Source organism: Hippoglossus stenolepis, chromosome 6 (genome assembly GCF_022539355.2).
Source record: "Hippoglossus stenolepis isolate QCI-W04-F060 chromosome 6, HSTE1.2, whole genome shotgun sequence".
NCBI classification, from domain to species: Eukaryota; Metazoa; Chordata; class Actinopteri; order Pleuronectiformes; family Pleuronectidae; genus Hippoglossus; species Hippoglossus stenolepis.
The window spans coordinates 7,098,448-7,116,409 of NC_061488.1; the positions used below are offsets into that span (position 1 = coordinate 7,098,448).

At 41.1% G+C, this 17,962-nt stretch overlaps 2 protein-coding genes across 2 annotated transcripts; one reads left to right on the forward strand and one right to left on the reverse strand.

Annotated features, from left to right (window-relative positions):
• The first annotated feature begins 979 nt into the window (after positions 1-979).
• On the forward strand, positions 980-6,882 carry LOC118111031 (glycerol-3-phosphate dehydrogenase [NAD(+)], cytoplasmic). The gene is made up of 8 exons (XM_035159294.2): positions 980-1,105; positions 3,016-3,193; positions 3,396-3,536; positions 3,716-3,854; positions 4,346-4,458; positions 5,086-5,322; positions 5,705-5,811; positions 5,918-6,882. Exons 1-8 carry the CDS (start codon positions 1,062-1,064, stop codon positions 6,012-6,014), a joined length of 1,056 nt encoding a protein of 351 aa, XP_035015185.1. The 5' UTR covers positions 980-1,061; the 3' UTR covers positions 6,015-6,882.
• A 723-nt stretch (positions 6,883-7,605) lies between these two features.
• g6pd (glucose-6-phosphate dehydrogenase) lies at positions 7,606-17,615 on the reverse strand. The gene is made up of 13 exons (XM_035159292.2): positions 17,548-17,615; positions 15,517-15,638; positions 13,582-13,619; positions 13,359-13,467; positions 12,522-12,739; positions 11,519-11,677; positions 10,571-10,696; positions 10,226-10,319; positions 9,582-9,768; positions 9,239-9,474; positions 9,085-9,161; positions 8,757-8,849; positions 7,606-8,668 (listed from the first exon to the last, which is right to left on the reverse strand). Exons 1-13 carry the CDS (start codon positions 17,567-17,569, stop codon positions 8,578-8,580), a joined length of 1,572 nt encoding a protein of 523 aa, XP_035015183.1. The 5' UTR covers positions 17,570-17,615; the 3' UTR covers positions 7,606-8,577.
• Between the last annotated feature and the right edge of the window lie 347 nt (positions 17,616-17,962).

Consider the following 17,962-nt stretch of genomic DNA (forward strand, 5'->3'; position numbering starts at 1 on the left):
GATTCTCTCAGCCGGTGCCTGCACACAGACACCAGACTGCTGAATGTGAAAGTTCACTTCCTTCTTTTGTCCCCTCTCCTGTTTGCTGTCCAGCTCTTGCGCAATAATGCTCTTTTATTCGAGCTCGTCGGACCGAATAATTTCTCCCAAAAATAATCCTCCTGTGGCTGCTCTTGTGACTTTTAATGTGTTGGCTGTATTTTGCACTGCGACACACCACATACCCTCTGTGGAGGAAGCAGGGCATTTATTGTGTTTAATAGAGATTGTAGTATAGAGTATTTATCAGGTAAATCCACAGTGTAAGTTAAAGAAGCAAAACCAGACGATAAATCTGCCGTGACAAGGAAAATTCCTGGATTCAAAGTAACTTAAGTAGCCTTTGAAAAATGTATCTGGTCGAGATGGAGCTTTATATTACTTTACATGAAATGCATCATATTCTATGCACTCAGTTTCCAGTTTATTGGAAACCCTAACAGAAATATATGAGTAACAACTCAAATTCAATACAGTTCAACAGCACCACAAACAACAGCCTCCATGATAACATCAAGGTTCGTTCCACGCCTCATTAAATCAGTTTCAACCACAAACCACTGAACATTCAACACAAGGTAGGATTGATTATAGGATATGATGAACTGCTGCCAAAGTGCAGTCTGGCTTTTGAGCCACATGGATATTAGATGTTCCTCAGGGAAGTATTCTAGGTCCCAATTTATTTTCTTAATTTAAACACTAATGGCCATGATATGCATATGCACATGTTGCACAACTGTTGCACACAGCTCCATTTCTCCACTTCTTTATGTTAGCTGTGTCCCTGACATGAAAGTTATACTTGTAGTGAAGGAAAGAGAGAAGCTGTCAGACACTGACACTGACAATAGTCCACTTTGCTGTGGGGGGGGGGCGCAGTGTGCACAGTGGGCGGGTCAGTGTCTCCCCCTCTGACCGGCCAATGAGATCAGTGTGTGCTGCTTGCATAACCACACTGCAGCAAAGACACACTCACACACACACACACTCTCACTCTCTCTCAGCAGTGTCTCCTCACAATGGCAGCTCCCAACAAAGTGTGCATCATCGGCTCTGGAAACTGGTAAACTACCGTGTGCATGTGTGTGAACGGGAGGGGGTGTTTAAACATGGCGACAACTTCGGAGCAGGTTTCCCCCTCTATGTGTGTGTGTGTGTGTGTGTGTGTGTGTGTGTGTGTGTGTGTGTGTGTGTGTGTGTGTGTGTGTGTGTGTGTGTGTGTGTGTGTGTGTGTGTGTGTGTGTGTGTGTGTGTGTGTGTGTGTGTGTGTGTGAACCGTTGCTAGCCAACTTAGCATCAATGGGAAAACAGGTGGAGCTAACGTTAACTAGCCGCATTTTCCCATAGTAACAGTGGTAGTTGAGCTAGCACGCTTGAGCTAATGTTTACTGTTGCATTAGCCGGATAGCATAACCGTTAGTTAGTTTGTTTGATTGTTTGTTTACCATCGGGTTTCTATGCAAAGCTAATAAATTAGCTGAGTGTGCAGAAAGCTGACCCCACGTCAGATTATCGGATGATTTGCGGGTCACGGAGCCGCAACGTGTCAACTGTCATTCATTTACACGTGAAGAGTAGACATGTGATCATGTTATTCTACAGCCGTCAACATGTGGATCATAAACAAAGAACTGAGCTTTATATTCGTGTCCATGAAACCAGACTCCAGCTGTTTATAATGCACCTGTTCATGATCCCTCAGTGGAAACACAGTTTGATTAAATCATGTTTTACTAGAGGACCTTTTAAAGATTTAATCATGGAGTTAAAATGTTGTGTTTCCACTGAGGGATCATGAAGTGAACAGATTACCTTCAAACAGCTGGAGTTTATTTAATACCTGAATTACAGTGAACTATTAAACAACATTTTCATGATTGGAAAAAGTCCTCTAGTGAAACATGTATTAAATAAACTCCAGCTGTTTGAAGTGAACCTGTCTTCTTCATGATCTCTCAGTAGAGAAACTATATTTTAACTTCATGATTTAAAAACAAATCCTCTTAAATTCAGTTATTAAATAGACTCCAGCTGTTTTGATTAAACCTGTTTTCTTCACGATCTCTCAGTGGAAACACAACATTTTAACTTCATGATTAAATCTTTAAAAGTCCTCTGGGTATTTGATTAACTACAGTTTATCCAGAATGCTGTGGCCAGAGTTTGAACAGAGTTTGTTCTGCTGCTGCTGCTGTTTGCAGGTTCTTCTCCGAGCTCCCTCATTATGTCTGAACTCCTCACTCTATCTCTAAGGCTGAGCCCTGCCTCCCAACAGAGGAAACTCATTCCAGCTGCTCGTATTCACAATCTCACTCTTTCAGTGGCCATAGGTGAGTGTTGGAACGTAGATCGAGTCTTAAACTGAAAGCTTTGCCTTGTGGCTCAGCTCCCCCGCTGGTACAGTCCTGTACAATGCAAACCTGGCAGAGTCCCACACCCTCTGGGAACGTGTTCAACTTTGTGCAGAGAAATACAGACTCAGCTCTCACTTTAGTTATGCTGATTTAGACATTGATCTCTTTTTCAGGAGAGACCTTTTGTACAAGAATAAACATTCATAAATGTGATCAGACAGTTGGAAAATTCCCACATCAGCTTAGCTAATTGTTTGCTGGCTGCAGGGCCATCCTGCTCAGAGAGAGTAGTCGTGGTTGATGTTAACAGAGCAGCATAAAACACATGGAGAGCCAGGAATAGTAATGACCCGTTAATCAAAGCGTTCATCAAGTAATTACTCAAGATCAAGGTCCTGTTCAGACCTGCCATAAACATACGTCTTGGGTAATCATAAGGACCGACGGTGATGTAATGTAAAGGTGATCGGATCGGCCTCGAGAACCCAAACACTGGACTCTGGGTCATTTCAAGAAGCCAGGCTTACGATTAGTGGATCTCTTCACTGACAGTTTTCTCAAATTTGAAACGAACTGTGAATTTAACGTAACACTAACCCTTCAACTGTTCCCAATACAGGGGTTCTGCCATTGCCAAGATAGTGGGTGCCAATGCCACGCAGAATGCAAAATTTGACAACACCGTCAAAATGTGGGTGTTCGAGGAGATGGTGAACGGGCGCAAGCTGACGGAAGTAATCAACACTGACCACGAGAATGTGAAGTACCTGCCCGGTCACACGCTTCCAACAAACGTGGTAAGAAACTGTTTCTCGCCATGAAAGTGCACGGGTGTTTGTCATTGTGTGTTTTTGCGTCTTTGTTCGCTGCTTTGTACACATTATGATTTCTACCTGTATTTGTCCACGTCACACTTTCCTCCATATTATAGTTTTTAATAGTGAATTAAACCACTGCGACATCATTCCCTCACCCTTACCTCTCCTAACCTCTTCTCAGCTGGCCGTCCCAGACCTGGTGGAGGCGTCCAGTGACGCGGACATCCTGGTGTTTGTGATCCCGCACCAGTTTGTTGGGAAAGTGTGCGACACCATAAAGGGGAAGATCAAGAGCGACGCACTGGGGATTTCTCTCATTAAGGTTCGACTGTTAATCGATTTTTTATTTTTTTAACAACAAGCAGAAGCAGTTTGTTTCCAAAACAAACAGTCATGGGCTGGTTACAGCAGCCGTTGAGCAGTATGGTCTTTGACCCAAATACCAGCTCGGCGTTGCTCAATGCAAATACACTACTTGTGTTTGTGTACTTGTTCCACCAGGGCGTCGACGAAGGACCCGATGGACTTAGACTCATCTCTGACGTGATCCAGGAGAAGCTCGGCATCAACATGAGCGTGCTGATGGGGGCCAACATTGCCAACGAGGTTGCTGATGAGAAGTTTTGTGAGACCACCATCGGTAAGTCTTACTTACGGTGTCTTATTCTTTATTTCTTTTGAATGAAAGGGTTTATTTATTTAGTTCCAGGTTGCACTTGGATCAGGATTTCAAAGTAACGATAAAGGTTTTAACCTTTGAAACAGGAAGTATCTGTGTGTTCTCATCGTCGGGGGGACTGTTAATCTGCCTTCAGCTGATGTGTAAATGACAGAGTGGGCTGGTTCACTTTGACATATGCTTTCTTCACTTCCCTGCACACACCACATAACCACATGCTTCCTGGGATTTACTGTTGTATAAAACAAGAGAACGCTAACCTGCTGTGACAGCATTTGTTTTTGTTGGATCAAAGCTGGCAAATATAATTTTCTTAGAGGCTCTGCAGTTTTATACCTGTCATCGTTTCAACCATGAGAAAGATCTACTCGTTTATGAATGAAAGTCACTGGCAGAATAAGTTGTCTCGTAGAGATGCTGAAAGATAACCAGATTCTTTGCTCCGCTTCCAGGATGTAAGAATAAAAACCACGGTGCTCTCCTGAAGGAACTCATGCAGACCAGCAACTTCAGAGTCACTGTAGTGGAGGAGTACGACGTGGTGGAAATCTGTGGAGCCCTGAAGGTAAGTGTTCACTGTGGAACCCAGCTGCTTGTTGAAAAACAGGGTCCCAGAAATATCACATATGTGTGAGTAAATACACATTTACAATAGAAATATTAAAATCAATTAAGCTGTGACCTTAAAGTCCCTGTGGCAGGAAAATGGGCAAAATGGCAGTTTGTTAACAAGCAACATGAAACATTATGTTCAACAACTCAAACATTTGAATATTGAAATGACGTATAAACAAAGACATCGTCAGGGTTTTTGTTGTTTCTTTGCTACAATCCTCAGACATTCTGGTTCCAGCTTCTGGAATATGTGGATTTGCTCCTTTCCTGTAGTAACTATGTGAATTGACAAACGGTTGAGGAGAGTTCTGTTTGTGTCTATGTACGGGTGCAGCTAATTATTTTTATTATCACTTATTGTACAAAACATACAAAATCTCATTTTTGTTTGTGAAACATCAGAAAACTGAGAAAAATACATCAAATAGTTGTCAATACTTTATTCAATTGCTCAATTCACCCATGTTCATCCATGGGTTAGACATTACTGGAATGTCGTTACGATTCTCCAGGTAGTACGTCCAGCTCTCGTGTCTGGAGTCTCTACTCATGTCTGTCCTCCCCGTCCGTCCTTCAGAACATCGTGGCGGTCGGGGCAGGTTTCTGTGACGGTCTGGGCTTCGGGGACAACACGAAGGCAGCGGTGATCAGACTGGGCCTGATGGAGATGATTGCCTTTGCGCGCATTTTCTGCACCGCTGGGCGCGTGTCCTCTGCAACCTTCCTGGAGAGCTGCGGCGTGGCCGACCTCATCACTACCTGCTACGGCGGCCGCAACCGCAAAGTAGCCGAGGCGTTTGTAAAGACCAAGAAGGTGAGTACTAGGATTTTGTTTCCCCTTTAAACAACAAATACTTTTACAACTTTAAGTTAAGGAGTGTTTAGTGTATTTAGATTTTAATGACCAGTAATATTGAGTCGACAAGTAGAAAAGGTTTATACTGTTCGCACACATCCTATGTTTATGTGAGTAAGTAGTGGCAGCTTTTTAACTGTGTGGACCATCTCTCATTTTCCTTTTTATTTTATTTATACTGCTCCCTTTACTGTGGACTTTTAACTTTGCAGCCCTTTTACATACATAGAAAAGCTAAATAAGACACTAGAGGAAAGAGAAATTGATAAATAAGTTTGCTTTAATGGGAGTTTACACGTAGATGTGTCATGTTTCTTCTTGTATTTCTTCTCTTGCTCAGTCCATTGAGGAGCTGGAGAAAGAGATGCTGAACGGCCAGAAGCTGCAGGGACCAGCGACAGCAGCTGAGGTCTATCTCATCCTCAAACACAAAGACCTCATTGACAAGTAAGTTGAGCAACAAAGGCAACACACACAAATCCCAGCACTGATAGAAAATACATCAATCCAGTGTTATTTCCAACCTCAACTCTACCTCCACCTCCTCCTCCAGGTTCCCGCTGTTCAATGCAGTGTATCAGATCTGCTACCAGGACCAACCAGTCACAGAGTTCATACGCTGTTTGCAGAACCACCCGGAGCACATGTAACAGAAAAACCAAACTGACCAAGTGCCTTCTGAACGGAGATCATCCCCACTCTTCCTCTGTTGCTCGTCTGAAACAGACGGGGGATGATCCGTAACTGATCAAAACACAGCTGTCGTTTATCTCAACTGTCTCCGGCGCAGGTTTTGAGCACTTTGTTCTTAACATTCAGTTTTTGATGTCTTAAAGTGATTTCTCTCATTCCCTGACTCATACTGAAACTTGAAAGATAGTTGTTGGGACCGTATATGATGGTCCAACTACTTTTTGTTTTTGCCTGAGAAATTCTTTTGGTGCCAGAGGAAATCAAAATGCATGATGTCAATTTTAAAACAGAAATCCACATCCACATTATGGTTAACGCATGTCTTTGTCGGACCATAAATGTCCATCAGTAACGACTGTAATCGCACAATGTTGATGTGGCTTTACATCACGCATTCTGATTTTCACAGGCCCACTCCTCAGGGCATGGTGCCTCATCTCAAATAGATGTTGCCGTCCAGTGAGTGCCGTGTCCATCATCTCTACAAGTTATTTAATCATAGATGTAATACCTCACTTTGTGTCTTACATAATTCACTGATATTTCCTGTCTTGTACTGTATTATTAACAAACTGTCGATTGCACACAGCAACTGTTTTAATATGAACATGCAAGTAAGTGCCTTCAGATGCACGGTTGCTACATCTTGGCCGTTGTCTCATTTAGTGTTTTGGGTCAAACCAAAGACTTACAGCATCTACTTAACGTCCGTCCACTTTGCCTTTTGTTACTGTGAACCTGCCTGACCCGTTTATCAGTAATGGCTAATGTGTGTTGGAAATATGTCAACTACTGTCTGTGAATAAATTAAATCTGTCAACTCATCATTGCTGGAGTACTTTAGATTCTTAGAAAGGTGATTTCTCTTATTTTAACCAACACACGGGGGTGCTTATAAGGTCTTAGAATATATATATATATATATATATATATAAATAATATAAACCAAATGTAATTGTATCTTGTGCCTACACTGAAGAAATATGTTTATCATTGATATTAACTTCTCTGGTGTGAACCACGCCTCTTCTCATTCATAAAATACGGTTTAAATAAATATGGAGAATTATTGGTTTGATTTAGCCAACAGATATGAAGCAGGGGGAAACAGAGCTTAGCACTAAACAACCTTTATATTTCAGTTATTATACAGATAAACAAAATATAACTTCATTATGGAGATTTAGAGGGGCCATTATTTTCTAAGGGTTTAGTGACATCTAGAGGTGAGGGTGAAAATTGCAACTAACTGAAGATCCCTCCCCTCTCAAGCATGGAGAACCTACAGTGGCCTCAGGTTGATTTCAGCCAATATCTTCCAACACATGCAACTAAACTGTGGAAAATGCTGAGCCAGGTTAGATTGCATCGCTAAACACTTTGTATTTCACGTACAGACAAGAACATGGTACCAAACTTATCATCTAACCCTCAGCAAGAAATCTAGTCTGCATATTTTCACTGAAATGTTGAATAACATTGAAAACATCTTATTAACAAATCACTTATTAGCTTATGTGACCCTGTAAGAAACCACATGAAACACAGTAACAGAAGCAAAAGTATTTTATTCCAAGTTGTGGAAATGTAGCTAACTTTACATGAGCAGCGAACCGCAGTGCGTCATTAGACATTCATTGTTGACCTGTGTCAGACTCCACTGCCGTCTGCATCTTTTAAAATATAGAACAAAAAAATAAATCAGCAACTTAAATAAACCTGAAAAATGTCAAGAAGTTAATAAAACTACTAAACAAGAGAGAGCTTAGTTTACACTTTAATATAAGACTATATTAGTATGAATGTTTAGAAGTGATGCTACCTGGCCCCTTTACAAACCACACAGTCTGTTTATCTTTAACATGACGTGCTTGGTCCAAGGCAGAGGAGGCAACATGAGTACATGAGTTGTAAGAATAGCTTCCACTAAGTGTGATTAATAAATGCAGTAAAAGAATAAAAGGTTCTACAATCAAATGCTTTGAAGAGTGACAGCTGTTGTTCCTCGTCTCTGCTCCGTCCAGTCACCGTCTTTGGTGCAGTAAAGTATTTACGCTGGGTGAGCGTGACTCAGATGAGTGTTTTGTTGTTGCTGTGTTCTGTTCTCGTTATTCCATTTACCATCCTGACAAATTAAGACCTAATTCAAAGGAGACGGGGACATGGAGCCAGTTCGGACATTTATTTTAAATCACACAAAATCTCCTGCTTCAGATTTTGTTCTTTTGTTCCCTCTCCAACTGACTTGGTCCCACATCTAGATTCAAATAAAGACGGCGGCATTCCTAATTCAGGATTCTCTTTTGAATGTCTGCTGAACTGGCTTCATGGAATAATAACTACACCTGAGAAATCCATTTTTTTTTTAAATATCGCCTTTCTTGTTCTGCTACTGTGATGGATCCACACGGTGGAAACGCCTCCTCCCTCAGAGACACTCCAGTACTGGAACATGACACCACTCACGCACCCCTCCCACTATCCTACCCTACCTCTACTCCGCCCTCACGTCCTTGCAGTTCACAGTCTGTGAGGGTTGACCCATTTGTAAGTGCCTTTGTAGCTAAATCCAACTCTCTTTGAGAGGTTGTCCGCTTCTGCTGGGCCACGGCTGAAAGAAAAGAGAAACAAATCACATGCATCTCTCTGTACTGAACTCCTCTTGGGGTTAAAAAGACAGACTGAAGGACAACTCCTACCTCCCATATTTGTATGGAATAGGTTTTGGCTTCTCTTTGTCTATGTGATGAAGGAGAGGAGTGAAGATCTTCCATGCTTGTCGTAGTTCATCACTGCAGAAACAAAAAGTTCTGCGTTTATTGGCAGTCATAAAAAACCCAGCTGTCATATTATAAAATTTAAACACTTTTACAACTCGTGGATTCGTCCATGCCAGGACTGAGTATGAAAATTACACACTATGCTGCCATCTAGTGTTGAAAACCGTTAACTCATAAAGCGCTTACAAAAGACTGGTTTAGTTTCCATGTTGTAAGATGAGACAGATGCAAGAACAAAAAGACAGACCTGCGCACAAAGTGCATCTGACTCCCACAGAAGACGTCCAGGATGAGACGTTCATAAGCGTCTGGAAGTTTCACATCCTAAAAAAAGAAGGCACAAGTTGTTAGTTTTGTTCTCGTACGTACAGTAATATATAAATAAATCAGCCTGAACCTGCCTTGTATCTACTCTTGTATGTGAGGTCCAGCTCAGTTTCCTCAGGGCTGAAGTAAACGCCGGGTTTCTTGCTCATCATCTTGGCGTAGACGGCCTCGTTGGGCTGCACACGCACCACCAGCTCATTCCTGTGACACTGATTTCCAAAGATGTCTCCCGGGACATCGGTGAACTGCAGCCGCACCTCAGCTTTCCTCTCGTTCAGAGCTTTGCCACAGCGAAGGATGAATGGAACACCTGAGGAGGATGAAGTCCATACCAATGCGTTATGAAAGATTATGAAAGAACGCAGCAAAATGTGGCACGACAAGTATTTGCTTTTGTCAAGGGCAAAGTATGTTTACCGTCCCAGCGTTCGTTGTGCACATAGAGCACAACGGTGGCAAAGGTGGCCTGAGTGGATCCCTTAGGGACTGTGGGATCATCAAGGTAACCCAGTTTGGCATCTCCTTCGCCTTCTGGATCCCCGATGTACTGACCCAGCACCACATCCGACATGGACACGGGAGCGATGCACTTCAGCACCTTCACCTACAAGAGATAATAAAATACATGGAGGGAGGTGGAATTACATGTTACAACAGCTGACCTGACTTCATCCACAGTACATTTTAAGAGATTTATTTTCACAACCTAGTAAACCAAACTCCTGATTGTTAAGCCACCGTCAACAAAGCTAAAACAAAAAGGAAAAGGAGGAAGTGTTTCATTCATCATTGTTCATGTGAAAAGACAAAGTGAAACACCTGATGTGACTCTTGAAGGAATTAGTGCTGTGGAAATGGATTATTCTGATTTTGCCAAGACAACAATGTAAAGAATGAGGACGTCTGGAGAAAAGGAGAAATTACAAACAAAGGCCTGGTTCTCTCTGACACTGAGGTAAATAAAGGCCTCAGCTACTATTTGAGAATTTACAGTTAATCATGAAATACTGAACATCTCCACATCGGTTGAGGGTTTTTTTTGTCTCCAGAAGGTTTTGTACCTTTTCATCTCTGACATCATCAGAGCTGGTGGAAGCTGGTTTCTCCATGGCAACCAGGCAGAGTATCTGGAGCAAGTGGTTCTGCATGACGTCTCTGATCGTGACAAGAGGAACACGTGGTCACACAAAAGACACAGAGAGGAGGAGGAGGAGGATGTGATGGTCGTTATCAAGTTAATTCATATTATAACAGATCATGTGATGGGGAGGATTTTCTGCATGCAGTGTTTAAGAAGCTGTTACTATTCTCATTTTTATATAGCTCCACTCTAAACCTGGATACAAAAGCATTAAACTTCATCATTACACTGTAAAGACAAATCCAAGCGATTTTATTCCCCTCACCGGATGATGCCAAAATCATCGAAGTAGCCTCCTCGTCCCTGGGTGCCAAACGGTTCTTTAAATGTGAGGACGACACAGGCCACGCTGTCCCTGTTCCAGATCGGCCCAAAGATTCGGTTCCCAAACCTGCAACGAACATCATATAATGGTTTTCTGTGCTCAGCGTCAGACGCAGCACGAGGGACAGCTGTTCAAGACAACATCCATAAACATTTATTCTCTGCTTTGTTCCTTATTAGGACCCAGTTTCTATTTACTTTGTGTGATATTCACAGGGGTTCTCTAACAAAAACAAGCTGAAACTGAAGTGTTGCATTAAATTAGCGTAATTCAAAAGGAGATTGTTATTTTACAGGGAAATAAAAAAACAATTCACAGGGTGGCATGGATACTCAGGCTCAGGGGTTAGAGCAGGTCGTCCTCTAACCAGAAGGTTGGGGGTTCTATCCCACTCTTCCCATTGCCGAACTGTCCTTGGGCTAGATACTGAACCCCATATTGCCCCTGACAACTGTGCTGTTCTCATATAAACAGTTTTGCCCATAGATGCACTGTATGAATGTTTGTGTGAATGTACTGTAAAGTGCTTTGAGTGGACATCAAGACTAGAAAAGGTGGATTTGACTTTGTATTGAACAGGTTTTTATGTATAGTATTGTGCTCATCTCTTTCCATCTTGTGTCAAAATAATATAGTATTTTATTTGACTTTATCTTCTTACTATAAGCTCCTAATGTTCAGTTTACTGTTTTATTGACCCTATTCCGAAATAATTATTTGATAAGAATAATAATAAAATCAGTTATAAATCTGGGACTTTGTTCCTCCATAAATGTTCACCAGCAAACTTTCATTCCAGTTTACAGCATCTGATAATCAGAATATTCACAAAGCTAAAATAAAACAAAATGAATAAAAACAACTTTAATCCGAGGATGATTTTCTTACCTGAGCACCATGAGGTTCTGCACCATCTCTTTGCCCAAGTAGTGATCGATACGGTAGATCTGGTCCTCGGTGAAGAGGGAGGAGAGGTGAGTGGACAGCTCCTCTGAGCTCTGAAGGTCATGTCCAAATGGTTTCTCCACAATCACCCTGCTCCAGCCTCTACACACACACACACACACACACACACACACACACACACACACACACACACACACACACACACACACACACACACACACACACACACACACACACACACACACACACACACACACACACACACACACACACACACACACACACAGCGAGAGAGAGGAAAATGAACATAGTGCTCTTCTTTTTCCTCACTCATCACATCAATAACCCCAGATACTGTAGGTACAGGCCTTTCATAATACTTAGATTGATCCAACTGGAGAGCAAGTAATGCAAGAATCACAGAAGAACACTGACAACTGAGGATTTTCTGTCTTCTCCACTGGGTCGACTTGTGGAGGAAGGGCAAGAAGTTTTTGTCTTAAGCGTCATATTAGCAGTTTATTAGGAGAGGGGAGGGAGAAAATACTGCAATGTAACATAAATGCTAAACTTAACCTTGAACTGAAAGATTACTTTGAGGGCTGCCGTTTGTGGTTGTGTAGCATTGTACAGAGACATTTCTGCTACTTAACAAGTCCTCATTAAATATAAATGGATTTTGAAAAAAACCTATCACTTGGATATCTGGTTGCACCTACGGATGCATCCAGAACTTCCAGTGATGCTGATTAATTTCACAAAATACACACACACCTCTGAACCATGGTACTGGTGTTGAAGCTGGTAAATGTAGACATGTCTCATATAATATCAAATCTACATTCATATGTTATTTGAGGGATCTTTTGTATCCCTTAAAATGAAAAATACCTAAATCTTACAGATTGAGCTCTGTGTGTTTGCCGTCATTCCGATATAGCAGAAAAATGTCCATCACATTAGTAAGAGAAGTGTGTGTACGTACTTCGTGCTCATACAGTGGTGCCTGATGTTTTTCGTAACGTCGTGGTAGATGGTGGGAGGCAGGGCCAGGTAGAAGAGACGGTTTGCCTCAGGTCCTCCAGGCAGAGACTGAATGTGTGTGTTCAGTTTAGAGAAGGAACTCTCGTCAGCATATTTTCCACTGATGTACGTGTTCCTGCTGAAGAAGGCCGACAGCCGCTCTGCCTCTGTATTCGCCACCTGCGCCAGAGGGTGAGAACATTTATGCATGCATGGATTTAATTGGGGGGGCTTCAAAATGAAGAAACAACAGTTTGAGTGTGAGAATCAGGAATGAACTGTTTAATAACTGATTTTTCTGGCCACTTGGGGGAAGGAGAAAGTTGCTTTAAACATAATTAGGACTTTAATGAGTCATGCAATTATAGTTGATGATTAACTGACATTGTGGTTAACAATTGAATTGTCTTTTCCTGTACGTTTATACATACACTTATAGTATAAGCATAATCAAAGTTTAACAACACACATAGACCTTGTGAAAAAGAGCAGTTGTTCACTGACACATAAAGTTGGATTGTTTATGTAAGTAAACAATACAAAATGACAATATGCAAATCTGGCATTAAATTGTCCTATTGTAGATATTAATACAATTATCAATAACAGAGAATTAATAAGTGGAACACAAATTGTCCTTTTAGTTTTAATTTGGAGATGAAAAGTTCAAAAGGAGCATTTATGCATCTGTGTACCTACTTGTTGGTTTAATATTGTTTTTTATAAATCTACTTGGAACAATAATCTGTGAGAGACTTAAAAAAAAAAAAGAAGATGCATCTCAAATGTCTAATTTCACCTTCAGGTACGGCATGCAGGAAGTCTTGATCGCATCTATTGTCAAGTCGGAGCGAGCAAAGCCGACAAAATATGTCTGCTCAGGGAGGAGGCCGTCTCTGAACAACCACCTGGGAGATAAAGAAAAGATGTATATGGTCACTTCATGAGAGTAATGTCCTTTATTCAGTTCTGATGTGTAAAAAGTGTAACAAGCCTTTATCTGAGTTCCGAGTTTCACTCACCAGAGAGTTGGGTAGATTTTCTTCTTAGCCAGATCCCCCTATGGATACAACCACATGACAAGAAAAATGATTTCACCTTCAAAATACAGGTTATGTACACAATCATTATCGGCTGACACTGTGTACTTGCGTTACTGTGGTGCTAATTAAACCAGTGCACCAAACCCAAGTTGTAATCATATTTTACTACACAAAAGCCTCCAGATGCTGCAATACTACTGCTCACACCACGTGGCAGTTGGTAACTAGGCTGCTTTACATGGTGAAAGTAATCCCACAGGAAGCAAGAACCACCAACCAGTCTGTCCTGCTGTATGTGGAAGAACCTGGTGCTTTATTGCCTCACTGGCAGCAAATGTGACACCTTTAGCTATTGTTGCTTGACAAGTCTCACAGAACAAAACAATGGCTGTGCATACCAGGGATCATTCATAACACCGCATCTGGTGAAACCAACTGACTGCCCTCAGTCACACCTCCCACATGTTCAGAAAGAAACAACTATTGATTTTAGTATCAGTAAGTAAATGTTTGGAGATGTGGCGTGACTGTGTGTATTCACTTGGTAAAACATGTGAAAAGGCTATTAAAATTTAAAAAGGAGCTTTCAGTACACATACTGAAACAGCTGCAGCGACACACACACATATATGAATAAAACACACACAAACAAACAGCTGCACAAAGAGCCGCCCAGCTCCTCATCTGAGCTGCCTGTGTGTCACACTGAAAGAAAACCGCTGACTGTCAGTGACACTGCAAAAAAGCAGCAGCAAGAGAAAGGACACGGCAAATAACCAGCTGAATGAAGCCTGATTAGAAGAAACTAAACCAAAACAAATCTTTGATGACGTGTTTTTATGACAAATAAAAAAAAGACTGGTTCTTTGAAATTTACTTTGCAGAAATGATGGTTTTGGCAGAGGCAACAAAGCTGTTGCTGTCAGAAAGTTAGGGTGTTTAGATCACACGTTTTCACAGACAGAAAGACTCCCTCTTCTTTAACATTGTGTTCTCTTATTTGTAGTTTCAGGGAGGACATATATATTTAGATAGATTTAAGGCCGAATGGAGTTGTGGAAGAAACATTGACAAAGCAAGAAGGAAATGATTTTACTTCCTGATTTCCACATCTGACAGGTATGAGGAAATAGCAAACAGTGAAAGAGGAGATTTCCAGTATTCTCTTGGGTTGTTTCAGTCCATCTTTTGTACCTTAGCAGTAAAATAACAATGACTCAAAGGCCCTCAGAGAGCATGTACATCTCTGCCAAGGCCCAACATTCCCCTGAGTATGCCTGATTTGTTTCATCAACATTTGTGTATTATTTCTTTAGAAATAAGACGCCTAATCTTGGTTCTTCCCTGACCAAGTTCCGTGGTATCTGTCCAGTGGTTTTTGTGTAATGCATAAACTTGACTGCGCTATTGATTTGTCTCAGATACTTGGTAAAATTCCTGGTTTATTTTATACTATAATCACATATCGCCAAATTTAAATGCAAATATTCCTTTCAGAAAAACCTGTTTTATCAAAGTTCTCAGAAAACAATCCTGATGACTTTGTTGTAAATCCTCACATTGTCTGTATCATATACTACTGAAATAAAAAAGCAAAGAGGATCAAGCAGAACAAGTATTCAGTGTCTTATCACTGAATACTTGTTCTGCTTGTTTGCAGAAGCTCTGTGAAATCAGTTTCAACATTTCCTTCATGCACAATTGTTGCAGTAGTTTTAAAGATTTCCACACACTTTCTTTGAAATTGTGGCCAAAAGGGTTCTTACCCTGTTTTTGTTTTTTAAAATCACACAGTGACTTCTGTGTGATGAAGATTGCTCCAGACCACTATCTCTTGTATTTAATTTCACAGCCTACTTATTTAGACTTTACTCAAACAACCACTTCATAGACTGTGGCCGCCCCCGCTCTCACCGATGCTCCCATGATGATGAAGACGTGAACGTCGGACTGATGGAACTCTTCACCATCATGCAGCTCCTTCCTTAGCTCCCCAAACACCTCAGAGCGAGAGAGAGGGATGCGACTCATTTTCTCTAAAAGCAGAAAAACAGAAAATGCAGTTTTACAAGTTAAAACAACCATTGAGAAGACAAACAGAGACGTCCACCTTATCTAACAGGAATTATCAGTGCCTCAAAAGCCTAGTTTGGCTTTATAAACATAGAGAGGTTCCGTGGTTTTCACAGGGAGAGACTTGCGACACCATCTATATCTCCACCATATCTTATCTCCACCATATCTTTTTACGCAGAAAATAGTTGTTGACTGCTGTATCGATGTTTGAAATTTGGCATGAAGTGATTACAACAGAAGGGTGTGTTTCCTCTCCAGACAGGAAACTTACCCAACATTGTGCTGGTATAGATACTGCAAATAACAACAAAGTAAACAAGGACAACATTGTTCTGGCATGTTTTAGTTTCTCAACTAAAAAATTCATAATTTGTTGCACCTCAATTGATGCCTAAAACAGTAGGAAATAAAGATTGCAATTTTTAAGACAGCATTGCTTGAGAAATGTGTAACTCTAAAATTAAGTGCCTATGATTTGTAAAACCAAACCATTTCCTTCTTTACTTCCTCCTTCATTATCCAACATGTGAAGATAAGGAAGGAGGAGGAAATATTCAGTTTAGATTTACTTTGAGTCACTTAAACTGAGTCAAACCAGGAACTTCCTCACCTTTTCTCACTTTTTACACCACAGACTTCCTTATATTCCCCAATGCAGACTTCTCTAAAAAGCTCTATGACAACACGACACTGTAATAGTAGAGTAGTGTGAAACTGCAACGGCACAAGCAACCAAAGATTGTTTCCATTATCAAATAATGCACATATCATGTTTCCATTTCAAAGCCAGAGGATGTTTGTGATAAAGAGAAGAGAAATAAACTCAGTACACATGACATATTACGCAATCCAGTAATTGGTTCATTATTTGGTCTGTAAAACATCAGTTAACAGCGGAAAACCCTGATCACAGCCTCCTGGAGCAAAACCTGACATTATCTGGTTCCTTGTTTTGTCCAAACAATAATCCAACACATTTAAAATAGTTATACAAGTTGTAATACAAAAAATAGCTGGAATTTCTCCCAGTTATGAACCTGAAACATTCAAATGTTTGGGATTTTAAATATATTTAAATGTTTGATCAGCTGGAAGAAGAAACAACACTTGGGAGAGGATGCATGAGAGGGATTTCTGTCAGAATGGTCACAACAGCTCCAGGAATAGCCTGACGCACACACACTATAATGATATTAGTCAAATCCTCCAACAAATCCCGTATTTACAGGACTAAACCTCCTGCAGAGCCCCGCGGCGAAGCTGGATACCTGCGGGCTAACGTGTCAGGGATAACCCGGGCTAACGTGTTGTCCTTTCGGCGGACAGTTAGACATATTACTTGACTGTGTTCATGCATTATAGGAACGTGATGCTAGTGTGTGTGATGTATGCTAGTAAGCTAACGCTGCACAACAAGCTGCTCGTGGGCTTCACGCGCTGTTATGGCAACATGACAACTCCTCACTGCTAGCTTACAACTGCTACACGCACACAGACACACACACACACACACACACAGACACAGACACACACACACAATGAAAGAGACAATCTGCTGCTACTCACATGTCCAGTAACGAGCTGATAACCAGGCAGATAAAAGAGCCTCCGAGAGCCGGGAGGAAACACACTGCACCCCCCTCACACTTCACCGGCTCACTGACAAACTGTCTGCGGCTGCTGGTTACGAGCTTTATCTGTGTCTGTGTGTGTCTGTGTCTGTGTGTCTGTATCTGTGTGTCTGTATCTCTGTGTCTGTCTGTGTCTGTCTGTCTGTATCTCTGTGTGTGTGACTCTGTGTCCTGGCCACTTCCCCGTTGGGGTGACACGGCAGATTTAAGAGATTTTATTGGTTTAGCAGAAACTCACCAGCGCTCACTCGACTTCCCATCACTGTCGAGTCCCGTGACGTCACACGACCTGCCGCTGGGCGGGGCCTCAGCGACGAGTGCAATGACCGCTTCTGAACAACTGATGAGGATATATTATATAATATAATATAATATAATATAATAGATAGAATTGAACTGAATAAAAGTTGAACATATTTATAAATGTTTAATTTAAAACATAATCTATATTGTACGTAAAGCAACTGTATGTCTTGTGTGAAAGGTGCTAAACAAATTGAGTTTAATATTATTGTTATTGCTGTAAAAGAATATAATAGAACAGAATATAATATAATAGAAGTTAGTATAACATAACAGAATAAAACAGCACAGATTAGCATAGAGTAGAGTAGAGTAGAATATAATATAAGTGAATAGAATATAATTGAATA

Coding starts and splice junctions, on each gene's coding strand:
- LOC118111031 (XM_035159294.2), top strand. CDS start 1,062: ATGGCAGCTCCCAACAAAGTGTGCATCATCGGCTCTGGAAACTG. Junction 1,106..3,015: donor ATCATCGGCTCTGGAAACTG/GTAAACTACCGT, acceptor TTCCCAATACAG/GGGTTCTGCCATTGCCAAGA. Junction 3,194..3,395: donor ACACGCTTCCAACAAACGTG/GTAAGAAACTGT, acceptor ACCTCTTCTCAG/CTGGCCGTCCCAGACCTGGT.
- g6pd (XM_035159292.2), bottom strand. CDS start 17,569: ATGGGAAGTCGAGTGAGCGCTG. Junction 8,850..9,084: donor CAGATGCACTTTGTGCGCAG/GTCTGTCTTTTT, acceptor TTGTTTCTGCAG/TGATGAACTACGACAAGCAT. Junction 8,669..8,756: donor ATTCCATACAAATATGGGAG/GTAGGAGTTGTC, acceptor CTTTTCTTTCAG/CCGTGGCCCAGCAGAAGCGG.